The sequence below is a fragment of the Chrysemys picta genome, chromosome 1 (assembly GCF_011386835.1).
Source record: "Chrysemys picta bellii isolate R12L10 chromosome 1, ASM1138683v2, whole genome shotgun sequence".
Taxonomy (NCBI): Eukaryota; Metazoa; Chordata; order Testudines; family Emydidae; genus Chrysemys; species Chrysemys picta.
Genome location: NC_088791.1, coordinates 312,909,663 through 312,925,975, shown reverse-complemented (window position 1 = coordinate 312,925,975; position 16,313 = coordinate 312,909,663). Strand labels below are relative to the sequence as shown.

Sequence of the window (16,313 nt, the reverse complement as noted above, 5' to 3'; positions counted from 1 at the left end):
TTTTCTCAGTGAGCTGTGATATAGCTGCTATTATGATGTGGGAAACTAATGTGTAGTAGAATCCTGTTTATCTGAAACATTTTGGGGATGTTTGAAATTGAGATAAATGAGGTTCAGATGAGAGAAGGCGAGCTCTGTTGTGCACATTATGAATTGAGAGGAGTTTTGTGCACCAAATTGCTATATGACTGGGGACTTAGGCCCAATTTTTCCTAAGTAGTTACTGATTTTGAGAGTTTCAGTTTGGTCACCAAAAACTGGAGACAACTAAAAATTTTTTTGAAAATGTTGGGCTTTGTCTCTAACATTTTCATATTTACCAGTATTCATGAGTGACAAGTGTAGATCCATTAGTAATTCCCATAAAGTGACATGTCCAACACTAATGAACAGCCCATCAAATATTGATTTTTAATTATTAATTATATTATTATTATAGCATCTAGAAGCCCAATCAGGATCAGGACCCCACTGTGCTTGGCGCTATACAAACATAAGATAGTCTGTGCCCTAAAGAGTTTACAATTTAAATAAGGACAAGACATGACAAGGAGGGAAGTCCTCCTGTATAACAAAAGGTAGGGGAGGAATAGTGAGACAAGAATGAAGGTACAAAGACATATCCTGCTTCCTTCTTCATCTTTCTCTCCAGACAAGATGTGTTTAAGTGAGTGAATGAATTAACTGTAATGAATCACTAACACATCACAAGCCTAGCAATTGTCATTAGGTAGTTTGCTATGAGTGTCACCGTCAAGGTGGATCTTGAGAAAGGACTTGGCAGAGGACAAGATAATAGGTGTAATTGAAAGTGTATAGAAATAAATGGGTTTATTTTAATTGACTTCAATGAACTTTGGATTAGTCCAAATGGCTGTGTGAATTGATTCGGGAATTTATTCCACACATAAGAGATAACATTGAAGAACGTGTAAGTGTGCTCTACTGTCCAGCATTTTTTCCTGTCATTTCTATAGATATTTGTTGATATTCTATAGTAAAAAACTGGTACCCTAACTCCATATTTGATGTCACTGTTCCCTATGGATGTCACATCTCATAACATAGTGATTCTCTGACAATCATTTGAGAGCCACTGGTGGTTTGTAGAGCACTTCCAGGTGATCCATAAACAACTTCTGTCAGAATGATGAAGTATTTGTCAGGGGAAGGCTAGGGTCAATCCTGACCAGCCAATCCATTTTTAAAGGTGTTAAACTGTCTATGTAAACCTCTAGTCATTGTGTATTATATGTCCCCCTCTGTACCTGATCCACAGAGGATGTGATTCTGTTACAGTCCCCAGCTAAAAAGCCTGGGGCTTTAGCTCAAGCTGTAGAGACTCACAGCTCTTGAGGTCCTTAGTGCAATCACCAGTGGCAGCCAAGACAGTGGACATCACATCTACACTAAGTCTTAAGTGATATTTCCCTAGGCTAGACAAGTCAGAGGAGCCAAATCCATGGGTGCTCTGGGGCTGGAGCACCCATGGGGAAAAATTAGAGGGTGCTCCATACCCACCGGCAGCCAAGCTCTTCCCTTCTTGCCTCCTTCCCCCCCCCCCACCGAGCGTGCTGTGTCCCCATTCCTCCCCCTGCCTCCCAGCACTTCCTGCCCCCACCCCGCCGCCTAACAGCTGTTTAGCAGCACTTAGGACTTTCTGGGAGGGAGGGGGAGGAGCGGGGACCCAGTGCACTCAGGGGAAGAGGCGGAGAAGAGGCAGGACAGGGGCAGGGAAGTGGGGAAAGGGGGTGGAATGGGGGCAGGAAGGGGACGGGGCTGGGTGGGAAAAGGCAGGGTGGGGGGGAATTTGGGAAAGGGGTGGAATGGGGGTGGGGAGAGGGTGGGGCAGGGTGGGGCCAGAGGCGGGGCAGGTGCAGAGCCCGGATCGGGGGGGGTTGAGCACCCACCAGGTAGAGGGGAAGTCGGTGCCTATGAGACAAGTCCTCAGTCTTTAAGCAAGATTTAGGCCTTTAGCTGCTATACAGCTACACAGGTTGCAGAGGAAGGAGTCAGTTTTTGTAGGGTGCAACCCTGTGAGGTGCAGGGCCATCCGTAGGCATACGCAGCATACGCGGCTGCATAGGGCACCCACAAATTTGGGACACCATTCCCCTTGCTGGCCCCGCCGCGGCTGGAATCCTCTCTTCTCCGGCCCCTCCCGCACGCTGGGCCGGTGGGCTTCTCCCTACCCCCTCTCGCACTCGCTCCAGCCTCCAGCTCTGCTGCCCCAGCCCTGGAGAGCCCAGAGCAGCGCAGCTGGTCACTGGCAGCGCGGCGGCCCAGCCCACCGCCACCCGAAGCGGAATTCCTCCCTGGATCCTACCTGCCTGTGCCTCTTGGTCTCCAGTGGGGGTTGGGCCGGGGCCAGGACAGAAGTGAAACTTCCATGTGAGTGAGGAGGGAGGGAGCCGGGTCAAGCAGGGAGGGGTAAGGAAGGGACTTAAAGTGCTGTGCACTCACTGTCTCTCACACTTCCTTAACACACACACACACACACACACACACACACACACAGTCTCTCTCACACACAGACTGGCTCTCACACACACATACACTGTCCGTCACGAGTCACAGTCCCCCAACACAGATTGTCACACACACACACACACACAGTCTCACACTCCCCAACACACACTCTGTCACACAGTCCCCCAACACACAGTCCACCACAGTGACTCTCTCTCTCTCACACAAGCTATGGCTCTCTCTCTCACACACATACACACACACTCTGTCATGCACTCTCACACACACACATGTATTATTAGTGTTGTTATTACTGCTTGGTACTTCCTGTCAAAATGCTCATGGTGAGGCAGGAGTGGCTTGGGGCTGCCGGAGGGCCGTGGGCTCTAGCAAGATGCAGCCCCCATGTGACAGCGCAAAGCCTGCCTTGAGCCATTGTTGGGAGTGTTCTGGGTGTCCATGGGTGGGGGTGGTGGCTGTGCCCCCTCGACACACTGGGGTCAGCACTTTCAGTGGAGCATAGGGGCACCAGTCTAATAATACTGCGTAGGGCCCCGTAAATCCTAAGGACGGCCCTGGTGAGGTGACATGGAGTAATTATGTGGATGCAAAGATCTCCTGTATAGTATCACAGTGCCCAAGGCCGGCTCCAGGGTTTTGGCTGCCCCAAGCAGCCAAACCAAACCAAAAAAAAAAGCCGCGATCGCGATCTGCGGCGGCAATTCGGCGGGAGGTCCTTCGCTCCCAGGCGGAGTGAGGGACCGTCCACCGAACTGCCGCCGAATACCTGGATGTGCCGCCCCTCTCCGGAGCGGCCGCCCCAAGCACCTGCTGTTGACAAACTGGTGCCTGGAGCCAAATAAGTACAGTATAATCCCCATATCACCCCTGCACTTCCCCTATCTTACTCTTAGGCCAGATCCCCTCTTGTGTTCCGCTAGATTTTGCCAGCAGTAACCCTTTTGCTGGCACTTTTTGTTTCCAAGTCTCCTATAAATCCCTCCAATCTTTCCCATCACTCTCTCCCCATCAAAAGCCTCTCCCGCAATCCTGTTTTACAGAGCCAAAATCCTCTTGCTGTCTCTTTCATCCACAAATACTCACTGCCCTTCTTTCCCAGACTCATTCCTCTCTTCCCTCAATCTTACTTCCCTACCACGTTTTCCCCTTCCTACCCACAATCTCACAGTCTCATGCATCTTTTCCCCCCAAGCCTCTTAGTGTACATTAAAAAAAAAATCCATGGCAGCTAGTCTCTGAGCCCTGGTCAACTGACTTGGGCTCACAGGGTTCATACTAGTGCGGGGGTTCTCAAACTGGGGGTCAGGACCCCTCAGGGGGTCGCGAGGTTATTACATGAGGGGTCGCGAGCTGTCAGCCTCCACCCCAAACCCTGCTTTGCATCCAGAATTTATAATGGTGTTAAATATATAAAAAAGGGTTTTTAATTTATAAGGGGGTCGCACTCAGAGGCTTGCTATGTGAAAGGGGTCACCAGTACAAAAGTTTGAGAACCACTGTGCTAGAGGCTAAAAATAGCACTGTTGACGTTCCTGCTCAGGCTGGAGCCCAAGCTCTGAGATCCTCTCCACTCTCTGTGTTTTAGAGCCTGGGCTCCAGGCTGACTGGGAACATCTACACTACTTATTTAGCCCCATATTGTGAACTCTGTAACCCAAATCAGTTGACCTGCGTTCCGAGACTCGCTGCCACAGGGTTTTGTTTTTTTTTCCAGTGTAGATATATCCTAATGTTTTCTTCCTTCTTAGCCCCCTCCTGTTTCATTCCTCTAAATTTCTTCATTCTGTCTTCCCCCTAAAACCTCTTGCTCCATTCATCTCTCAAACCTGATCTTTCCTTTGTTCATATTAAGCTCTTACTCCCCCACTACTACCTCAAAATTGCCACAGTCCTTCCTCTTTTCCCAGATATCACCTTTCTATTTGCCCCTCCAAGGGCAATTGATAATAATTGTGAAAACAGGTCTATAACTTTTCTCTGCTTAGGCATTTACGACGGCAAGCAGATAAAGTTATTTTAAAAAAATGTTATTAAACATATGCTAGAGAACCAGCACTAAATTAGTCCAAACAAAAAGCTAAAGCCACGTTGCTATAATTGGCGGACTATGCTGAAATCATGCTTGGTAAAAACAGAAGATGAGGAACTGGAAATAAATGAACCAAAATTTGTGTGTCAGATATTAGGCCTAATTGGCGGACAAAATAATGAGATGGACTATTCCACCCATCAATCCCTTTTGGGGTCCTTAAAGAAAGAGACATTGGGGAGAATGATGATCATACAGAAAGAACAGATGGAGAGAAAGAATAATGGTGAGAAAGAAGAAATGGAAGCTACTGAAACAAGCTTCACCATCATCTCCTGTGACCCCAGACCTTCTTTGCCCTAATCCCGAGGGATGCCCTGACCAGACCAGACCACAAAGAGGTATCCAGATGACATCACCACGCCTACTTGCTCCTGCTCAATCCCAAACACTGCTTGGGATGAAATGGAATTGGACTTTAACAATAGCAGCAATAACTGCTTCAATCCATCTCAGCTAACTTCTTTTTTCCCAAAAAGGACAAAAAAGGGGGTTTTCCTTTGAAAACTCTCTCCAGCTAAAGGGAAAGAGAACAAGATATGTTGTTAAAATGAAAGCCTTACTTAATACTTTACATTTCTGATGCTTTAACTGTTTCTCCTCGTTTCTGTATCTTTAATAAAAGATTAAAAAGGTTTTTAACCATGTGTTTGCCATGGCACCAAGCAGGTTGAGGTCTCTGTATACCAAACTCTGAACTTTGACTAAGGCCACGTCTACACTTCCAGCGCTGCACTGACACTGATACAGCTACACGGTTGCAGCACATCTGGCGAAGACACTCCGTGCTGCTGGGAGAGCGCTCTCTTGTCGGCATAACCCCCCCCCCCCTCCCCGCCCACGGCTGCACGCAGCCTAAGCGATGTTGGCGGGAGAAGCTCCCCTGCCGATAAGCAGCGGCACGTGCCAGCCAGCCGCGGGCGCGGCGTGTGGCGATGGCGGCGGTTGGCGGTTGGAGCGAAGCGGGGCGCAGGTGGAGGAGTCTGTTCAGCAGCGCGCGGCTGGGGCCCCGGAGTCGGAAGACGGACGCGGCGGGCCGGGGGAAGGAGGGAGCCTGGGAGTTTCCATCCCTTCTTCCCCGGTGCCCCAGGGGCTGCGTCGACCCCCTTCCCCACCGCGGCGGCGTCCGCTGTCCGCGCCGCGACTGGGGCAGCCGCCGAGTTAGGAGAGCGGGGAGGAGACTGGGTGACGGTTTGTGCCTCGGGGCGGGTTCGGCAGCCTCCGCGGCATGAAGGGACACACGGGGACTCTGCCGCGTGCAGCCCCCGCGGAGCCGAGCGGGAGCAGCAGGTAAACCCTCGCTAACCCGCCCTCCCATGCACCCTTCCCCGCAGCCCCTTCCCGGCCCCTCGCCCATCCGGACACCCCCTGACCACGCAGCCTCCTGCCTCGCCCCCTTCCATACGGCCACCCTCCCGAGCCTGTGCAGCCTCCGACCGTGCCTCGCCCCATCCCATACAGCCCCTGCCTCGCCCTGTCCTATACGCCCCCGTGCCATGCAACCTCCTGCCTCACCTCACCCCACGTGGCCACCCCACTCCATGCAGCCTCCTGCTTCACCTCATCTCTCTGCGCCCCACTCCCATTCCCTGGGGCTAGTCCATCCCATCCCACACAGCTCCCTGCCTCACTTTCATCCCGTGTGGCCAACCCCCTCATCTCATGCAGCCCCCTGCCTTATTCCCATCCCATATGGCCATCCTATCCCATGCTGCACTGTAAAACCCATTGCCTAGAGTACTGGGATGCGGGCAGTGGGAGGAAAGTAATTCTTAGACCGATTGCTTGGACAAAGAGAATGGCATTTGTTCTGGGTGGGAATTGGGGAGGAGGTGATTGGTGATTCATGGTATATGTTGAGTATTTTATAAATACTACACACTTTGTGGTTCTCCCCCCCCCCCCCCCCCCCCCAGAAATGGAACTAATCAGTTCAGCTGAACTGGTTTCTCCAAGGGAGTGGGGTATAAAGTGAGCATGTAGCTGTTACATGAGATGTGGTGATGGTTTTGCTGGAAGCTACCCTGCCTATTCAGGTTGAGTGTAATGTAAATAGTGTTTCTGAGGATAAGATTAAACAGAAAGTTCCATGCTCATGTGACTACTACACAAAAGAGCAAACCAGTGAAAAAATTCACAATGAGAGGGATTCACAAGTGTTTGCTGTGGGGGGAGATACAGCATTTTCTGCTAAGACATAAATAGTTGCAACATTTGAGTGGCTGATACTGTGATTTTTGTTCTTTGGAAGGAGGATCTTGTAGTCAGCAGTTAATTTCATCTAATTTAACTTGTTTCAGTGTGTTAAATATCTAAACTTTTCTGTCATTTATATATGGGCAATTTATTTATGCGGATGTATAATTTTAGCATCTTTAGCAAATACATTTTAATTTTGTATTGATATTTGCATAACTTGTATATCAACTTAGATTTCTGTAAAAATAAAAGGAAACAAAGACTCTCCTTAAATAATTGTCCTTCATCTTTACGTATGTGTATGAGATATCATATTTGTTGTGCTATATGATACAATAGTTAATACGCCACAATAGTGGTGTATTTTTTTTGGAAATGTTTATTTTGCTGTACCTTTAAGGAACACTGTTATAGTCAAAGTAACATTTCAAAAAGCAATGTTTCTAGTAACATGTCAGATTAAAACAGAAGAAATTTAAAATCGCATTTATTTTTCACGGTGGTATTTTGTTTTCATTGCTTTCAGGTAGGCCGGTGAAAATAAACTAGTCAGTTTTATGTTTGTTTATGTAGGTCTGTTTATTTAGATTTATTAAACAAATAACTAATAAAAAGGGGCTCCTAACTAGGGCTTTAATTGCCTTAAATTACAAAACCAAAAATTAACCATCTGCCAGCAACCAAACTCCTTGTCTACCACAAATCAGATTGCCCTCAAAATCCACCTCCATAGCAGCCCATATAAATAGATGTACCTCTCAATGTGTCCTGAAGGTCAGTAGACTTGGGCTGTTTCAGACAGATGATGGCTGTTCCACACAGAGAATGTCCCCTCACAGAGAATACTTAGCTGCCAACCCATTTTCTTCTACATCGAGAGGGACCCATTTTGAACTGCCCCACTGATTGCAAGTGTGGTTGTTTCGCTTTCAAATTCTCATGCTCCATTACAGTGCTGCAATGTTTGGCGCAAACACCAAAGTGATTTTTTTTTAAAGGAATTAAAGTTCTGTTAACCATAGATTTTTGAAAAAGGTGTTTTGGGTTTTTTTGAACAAAAAATGTAATTTTAAGCCAAATTTAATGTGTCCCTCTAAAAAAGGACACCGCTGAAGTAAAAATCACACTTCTGTTGTTACAAGTAACACCAATGATTACTATAACAAGGAAATTAGCAAAAACAATACTTGTCAATTTTTTTAGACAGGGAACCCTTTATACATTAATGAACAGTTATTCATACCTATCAGAGTCAATGATCCTATGTGTTTTTGACAGCACTTTGTATATATTCATTTTATATTTTCATTTTAGTCAATTTCCCTTTTTTATGTGGATCTTTCACCTAGCATCAGAAGAGAGAGAGGGAGAGAATTAAAAAAATATATGGTTGGGGTATGGGTAAATATAGATCCAGGAACTGTTTCCAACTGTTTTTTAAACGTTGACTAGATTTCAAATTGACAAGTTTCTAAGTTTTCATGCAACTGGTGGAACATAGTAAATAGATACAGCATTAAGCATATAATGTTTCCATTGTAAAATATGTTGTCCTTTCACAGTTCTTACTACTTTAAGGGGGAAAAATGATTAGAGACTTGGTGGTGCTCTCAAAAACATGATAAATGAATCCTGGGTTTCATGGAGGAAGGAAGTACTAATGCATTAGAAGATGGAGCCATCCATACAGGTAATAAGACTGTCTTTAAGATAGTTTTACAGAAATGAATATATTGCAAAGCTTGTAAAATAAAATGTCTGTGAGGATATAACTAAGTAATAAAAGATAAGAGGATGTAGTGATATGAGGAGTGATGATTTAAGATTGTGGTTTCAGTTTTCAAATTTAGGTGCCTAAATGCTGATTTTAGTGCTCAGTCCAGCAAACGAAGATGTGAGTAACTTTATTGCTGTCTTTCAATTGACGTAAATGGAAACATTTTCTTAAGCAAAGTTACATGTGTGAATATGTAAAGAATTGGACACTTAAATAAGCACTTAGGATCAATCCTGATTCAATTAAAGTCAATTGCAGAGCTCCCTGTGATTTCAGTGGGATTGGGATTTGATCCATGGATGACAAAGAAGCCTAAATATGGATCTTATGCCTAATTTGGGGCACCCAAGTTTGAAAATTAGACCTTCGGTTGTAATGCTTAAAGCCAGAGGCAGTGATATTATGTATTTTTACCCTGTGTTAGATTTTGTTGTTATAAAACAGCTTTTTAAAAAATATAACTTGTTCTACACAGCAGAAAAGATATTTATCCTCAAGACTGCTAGTTGTAAGAATGCTTTGCAATGAACAGTTGGATATCTTGCTGAATGCTGTTTCATACTTCTGAGTAGTATACCTTGCAACTTGTGTTTAGTCATGCCCCATATCCTGTATCATGCATCCTACATAATCTGTTTTCCATATGAAACTTATTTACAAATGATTGTCCAGGAATATTATGAAAATCATCAACTTTATAAGAATACAAGAATTAGCTCATCTATTCTTATGTTTGACTACATACATACTTACAAAATAAGCAATTTAGATACCACTCCTCAAATAATGCACTATTTTCATTGAGCTGCTGTATTAACTGTTATATCTGTAGATTATAATTTTTGATGTTGTTTAGAGCTGCAAACATTTACACAAAATATAAAATCACATTTGCCTTTCATTCTTTTTTGGGGGCATGAGTTTTAACTTTTATTTTATGTTCTTATGTTATGTAACTGTACCTTATCAAATTGTCATTCTTGCTAAATTTGAGATTAATATTAAAGTTTAATTGCTTTCTGCTTTGTTTGGAGTATTAAGTTTGTAGCGTTAATTACAGTTTTTCACTTAAAAGTAATAGAGACACATTGATAGGTTTGATCAGTTGGAATGCCAGTGTTTGTGTGGATTTAAATCAATTACAAAATGTCAGTCTAAGAAAACAAAGAATTAGTTTTAGTTTCACAAACTACAATCGAATTATACAAAAATACTGTGATGAATTACTTATCTGTGGCTATGCATCATTGACTAAAAATTCTGGTGTTCTAAATGTATATGCTGCCTTTGATGCACAACATTTATAACAATATTTCTAAAACTTTTAAATATATTGACCTGCAACAGACTGTAGAAGAACAATGTATTGTGTTTATTTGCTAAGCATGATATATGGAATGTGTGTTTACTCATTGTTAAAGTAAAATAACTGTACTTTATTACCATGAAAAAGTATATACCATAAAATTACATTTGTTTTTTTTTTAAAAGAACATCAATTTCTCCTCTTCCTCAATATGATGAAAATGTAAAATCTATACAAAATTACTGGGTAATTACAAATATTTGGCGATAGCAACTTAAGAAGAGCCCAGTATTCTGATGTTTTCTAAGATGGACAGTTTTTTAAATAAATATCTGGTCTTTGTTCCAAATTGAAGTCACCCTGCCAATGAAGGATTTAAAATTAATTTTGTAAATCTCTGAAGAATGCTATATAAAAATGGGCATGTTTTTTAAAAAAATGAAACTGGGATAATCATACCTATTGTTACCCTGGCTTGATTCTTAGACATAACATTTTCTCAGGCTTTGAAAAATCTATAGTCAGCCTTTCCTACATAAATCCGCTATATATATATATATATGTGGTTTAAAAAGGGCCAGCTTCACAAAGCTGAAAAAAATTAAGTCACATCAGCTGGGAGAGATAATTTAAACTGAAAAATGTAAATGATAATTTTAAACTGTGTAAGAACATTTTACTAGATGCCCCACCAAAAAGCCACAATTGAGATAGATAGAAGGCAGTCCCAGTTTAAAAAAAGAAAAATCCAACCTGGCTTAAAGGGGAAGCATATGTGCTGACTCCATGGGTACTTCGGGGCTGGAGCATCCACGGGAAAAAAATGGTGTGCGCTGAGCACCCACTGGCAGCCCCTCTACCAGAACCTCCCCCTCCCACCAGTGCCTCCTGCCCGCTGGTGGGTCCCGCAGATCAGCACCTCCCCCTCCCTCCCAGTGCCTACTGCCTGCCACGGATCAGCTGTTTCGGGGGAGGGGGCAGAACTGGGCAGGGCAGGAAGAGGTGGGGTGGGGGTGGGACCTTGGGGAAAAGGTGGAGTAGGGGCGGGACCTGGGTGGAACTGGGGGGAGAGAAAGAAATTACAAAAATAAATAAATAAAAGGTAAATATATAACTAATGGAAAAAAGGGAAGTTGATAGCAATTAATATAAATTGAAAAGTAGGAATTGTTCAAAAAAATCAGTGAGAAGGAAAGGGGCACAAGGAGAAAATTACTGCCAACAGAGTTAAAGACAATAAGGAGTTTTCCACGTACAGTAGATAGCACTTAATAGCTGACCAGCTGAGGTGTGAGTGGGCGGAAGGGAGGGACCAGGCGAGCAGGGAGAAGCCCGCCAGCCCAGCGCTGGGGAGGGGCCAGAGAGGAGGAGTCCGCTCTGGCCAGGTGAAGTCCCGCCGCAGCCAGCAAGCGGAAGCCTGAGATCCTTGGGGCGCCCCCCTGGCTACAGCACCCTGGGCGTGGGCCCAGTTTGCCCGGCCCTAAGGCTGGCCCTGCAAATTAATGATGTGATATAATCCCTACAAAATGAGAAATTAAAGACCTTTTTTAACATATAACCATGACCTCATTATCTGCTGCAAGGAAAATAAGTCCATACGTTATTGTACTCTCTTTTTGGTCATGTCAATAAGATTAATCAACATGCTCTTCACTGAAGATTTAGTGATAACTATGCTTTCAATCCAGACTGTAAAATAAATATATTTCCAGATTTTAACCAATATGTAAATTGGTTAGATGTCTAACTCCTTAGATATTGATGCGCTTCTTCAGAAGTATCAGTTCCTTGATCATATATAAAGGATTAATGAAACAACCTCTGACAGGATGTCTACTTTATTCAATTCCTATCTCCTATTTATATTGTTTTTCCCTCTCTCAGCTATGTTTTACACACACAAAAAAGTCTGTATCTTAAAGATAATGATACATATGAATTAATGCAGTCTAATACTATACTTCTATCATATTTTTCTACAAGAAGCAACAGCTTACTGGATTTAACACTATATGAATGTGTTCTGTGAAATAAAAGCATTTTATTTTAGCAACATATCTCACATCAGATAATTTAAGAGAAATCAATATGCCTCACCTGTATTACCATTTGTTAAATATATATCAGTGATCCACAAACAAAGATCAATTATTACAATGTAATGTTATAATTAAAATTAGGTGAGCTTGGATGGGAGTAAAGAGTAAATTTTTAGCAAGTCCTTCTTAGTAGGACAAGTGGCAGTTTCTCCCATATTTCTTATGCCTCCTACAAGAGGATATCTACTTCTCTGGAAAACATTTAGGCCAAGAGACCTGAATTCAAGCTCATTCTTGATAAGTATCAGAGGGGTAGCCGTGTTAGTCTGAATCTGTAAAAAGCAACAGAGGGTCCTGTGGCACCTTTAAGAAGGTTAGTCTTATGTTATGTTAGTTATTCTGTTAGTCTTAAAGGTGCCACAGGACCCTCTGTTGTTTTCATTCTTGATAGTTTAAGAAAACTGCTAAACAAATAGGCAAAGGAAACTGGTAAAAGTATTTTATGGTCATGCTTTCATTGCTCCATTATTTTAAATATTGCCTTTCAAAAGATCAAATACAAATACATAACTAATGATATTTGGAATGAGTTAATCAAAATTTTGGAAATTATTCTGTATTCAAGAGTGATCCGTTTTCCTTATCCCAAATCATCATCAGTCCAAAAAGGACTTCAGTTTCAGTATTTAATTAGTTCACATTTTAGTTTAGGGCATTTTGGTCCCAGTTGGTAATATCCTGCTCATTGAGCATATTTCCCCCATCCTGCTGGAAATACAGAACAGCTAGTTTTACAGCATCATCTACCAAAAAGCAAGAGGGCAAATAGTGAAATCCAAAGGGAATATATAAACTGATTCCACCTCCCACTGCTCCAGTATTCTTTGCTTTCTTTTTTTGGAAGAATAGAGCACAGCTCTGAGTCTTCTTACTCCAGGCTTTTCTTTACTCTTGCTCTTTTCTGAAATGATACAACATGACTCCAAAAATGGGCAAGAAGAGGAAGGATGAAGATAGAAAGGAACAGGTCAAGAAAAAATAGCCTGACGCGCTTCTCTGAAGATTCTAGAGTTGTGCAACTTATCAGTGATACGAAAAACAAACCTAAGAAACCCCAGTGGATCCATCACCAATTGTACAGGCTCCACTTACTCTCTTGTTTCAGACCCTTTATTATCCTTTCCCACAGGGATTTCATCCCTATGGCTAATATCTTCTTCCAGGGACAGATTCTGTCTAGTGCTACTGAGGGAGTTCCCTCCCTTGCTGTCCTCTGTCCCTGCTGCCTCTCACAGCTTTTAAAGTTGTCTTCTTCAGAGGCTGCTCTTGCTGCTTCTTCCATCCTCCTCCTCCAGTCTATTTCAAACAGTATGTGAGTTGCTATAGAATTCAGAGGGAGCAGGCTTTGCAAACTTCCCCTGCCAATAATTTTTCTTGCTAATGCTGTGCTGAATTTGGCTTCATTTTTCTTTGCAGTCCACCAGAGGATGCTCATGTGTACTTTCAGCATAGTGTTGGCTGCAGTATTTTTTTTTCAGTTTCAGACAATTTTACCCCTCTAGTGATTTCCTCTACTTTGCTTTTCCATCAAATGGGTTTTTCTTGATCTTCCATCCTTTTCTGAGAGCTTCATCTGCTTCCTTCTCTAAGTCCTTAAAACAATTTCATTTCCTAGGGGCACAGACAAATTTATTTGGAAGGTAAGGGCTTGTGTTAAAAAATAAAATAGCTATTGAATATCATGTTCACACTATCTATTTTTTTGTAGCAGAGGCAGTCCCCTGATTATTCAGTTTATTTTTTTCATCACAGGAAGGGTATAGTCCTCTGATTGTCTCAGGTGCTTGAAGTCCCACTCTTTCTCCTGGGGTATCAACTGGCTCTTTTGTAGTCTGGGCCAGGTTGAAGGTCTCTTCTGCAGCAGGCTCCGTCTCCTTTGTTCCCTGGCTGGGAAATGGTTCAGCAAGCAGGGTCTTGTCTTTTGAGGGGGAATTCTCAGTTCCTGTGTGAGTCTCATCTGTCTGTGCTTCTGGTTGGCTGTTTCCCTTTGTCTCTCACAGAGGATCTCAAGATGCTCATCCTCTTACTCTGTCTCTCTCTAGGAAGACCTGGGATAGGTCCAGCTAGCTTTCACTCCGCTACAGCTGACTGCTAGAGCCTCCTGATAGCTTCTTGTCTTTTTTCCTTTCCCTCGCTCCCTCCTCATTTCTTCTATTTGTTCTTTTCATAAAGGGAAGGGGTAGGGCAGATATCATGGAGCTGTGGTTCTCTGGCTGCCTTCTACAGCCTCTAACCTCAGTCCCATCATGCCTGGGGAGGGGGCAGTCAAAGGGTCTCCAGCTGCCATCTTACTTGTAGTATTTTTCTTGTCAGAGCCTGGGGGAGCAAGGAACCCAGGAGATTATATAACAGGGGTGGCCAAACTTACTGACCCTCTAACAATCTTCAGAAGTTCAAGAGCCAGGGCATACCTGCCAGGGTTCGGGGCTGCAGCCCTGTGGGAGGCGCCTTCAGGGGCTTGGGGCTTCAGCCCCATGCCTGTTGAATCCCCGAGCCCCAGCAAGCATGCCTTGTGAGGTTGAAGCCCCAAGATTCCCTCTCCCCACTGGGCAGAAGACCCTACTCCACCACCCCGCTGCAAGGCAGAGGTCTCGAGCTCCCCCCTCCCCTCCCAGTCTGGTAAGTGTGGAAGGGGGGTGGGTTTCTGTGAGCCACACTTTAACTGTAAAAGAGCTGCATGCGGCTTGTGAGCCATGGTTTGACCACCCCTGTTATATAAGCAGAACATACAAACAATTGTTTTCCAGGGCAATCAATGGATCAGATGTAAGCTGTTCCCTTTCTTCATTCTGCCACATAATAGTTCTACAAAGATTGTAGTGACTATTTAAAACTAAGAGGTTAACTAAATATTTGTTTGCCAAAGAGTACTGTGTTTATTTTTAGTTCTGCAGCCATATACCATTCTTACTATGTGAGGAGAGACTGGGTGAATTACAGAAACAAAGTGTATATTTTCAGGGTGCTAAAATGAAATACCTTAAAACATGGGTGCTTAAAAAGGAGGAAACTATAATTTCAACAGCAAGTGGAACAGCTTCTGCTGGTTGTACTACTGAGCTGTCTTGGCCATGACCTGCAACAGGAATCTGTCAGTTGGCTGATCCTATTAGCATTTCTGAGATACCTCATCAACCATAACTTAAATCTTTTGCTATGTTTAACTGTGGCAAAGGAGCCATTCTTTCTGCTCATCCAGGTTTGATGATTTTCAGTGGCTCCATTATTCTGAAGCTAGTGACAGTGCACTTTGTTTCTACTGTTGTACAGCTTTTAGGCACAAACTACTTTTGACTAAGTACACAGATGAGCTCTCACAGAGTCTGGATTCTTTATTTGGAAAAAGACTTGAGACAAATTTGAGAGGAACCAAGCTTTCTTGTGTCACCACGCAGCTGCTGCTACTTTTCAGAAGTCCACAAAGAATGTTGGTGACATGCTAAGTTTTCAGTATTCTTAGAAGAAAGAGGAAAACAGGAAGATCTTAATGAAAATACTAAGGAGTAGGGCTGTCAAGCAATGAAAAAAATTAATTGCGATTAAAAAAATTAATTGCGATTAATCATGCTGTTAATAATAGAACACCATTTATTTAAATATTTTTGGATGTTTTCTACATTTTAAAATATATTGATTTCAATTACAACACAGAATACAAAGTGTACAGTGCTCACTTTATATTTATTTTTGATTACAAATATTTGCACAGTACAAAACAAAAGAAATAGTATTTTTCAATAGAAATAGTATTTTCACCTTATACAAGTACTGGTGCAATCTCTTTATCATGAAAGTTGAACTTACAAATATAGAATTGTGTACAAAAAAACTGCATTCAAAAATAAAACAATGTAAAACTTTAGAGCCTACAAGTCCATTCAGTTCTACTTCTTGTTCAGCCAATAGTTCAGACAAACAAGTTTGTTTACATTTGCAGGAGATAATGCTGCTCGCTTCTTGTTTACAATGTCACCTGAAAGTGAGAACAGGCATTCGCATGGCACTGCTGTAGCCAGTGTTGCAAGATATTTACATGCTACAACAGTGTTTAACATGTTTAACAGCGCGATTAATCGTGATTAATTTTATTTAATTGCATGATTAATCATGATTTTTTTAAATCACTTGACAGCCCTAGTTATTTTGACAAATAAAATATGCAGAATTATGCAGAATTTTAAAATGTGCACAAAATTTTTGGTGCAGAATTTTGAATTTTTCAGCGCAGAATTCCCCCAGGAGCATCACATGAATTTCAGAAGTATATTTCAAGGTTTGCCACAAAGGCAAAACAACTACAAAGGCAACAGTCACTGGCTACATCAAACACTTATATTGTATTAATCTACCACT

General features: G+C 42.8%; 1 protein-coding gene and 1 long non-coding RNA gene across 5 annotated transcripts in view; one reads left to right on the top strand and one right to left on the bottom strand.

The window, feature by feature from the left end:
- The window catches only part of LOC122172430 (uncharacterized), a 79,382-nt gene extending 71,685 nt beyond the window's left edge, over positions 1-7,697 (bottom strand). The window contains exon 1 of the long non-coding RNA XR_006172764.2: positions 7,534-7,697. This is a non-coding gene — a long non-coding RNA (uncharacterized LOC122172430). The remainder of the gene's footprint in view (positions 1-7,533) is intronic.
- Positions 5,512-16,313, top strand: part of SGCG (sarcoglycan gamma) — a 174,196-nt gene continuing 163,394 nt past the window's right edge. The window contains exons 1-2 of one of the 4 annotated variants that reach the window (XM_065595033.1): positions 5,512-5,869; positions 8,341-8,468. In XM_065595033.1, the coding sequence (XP_065451105.1) occupies positions 8,451-8,468 (18 nt within the window). In that variant the 5' untranslated portion in view covers positions 5,512-5,869; positions 8,341-8,450. The remainder of the gene's footprint in view (positions 5,870-8,340; positions 8,469-16,313) is intronic. The other 3 variants (XR_010601004.1, XM_065595008.1, XM_065595020.1) reach the window with 3 other exon arrangements.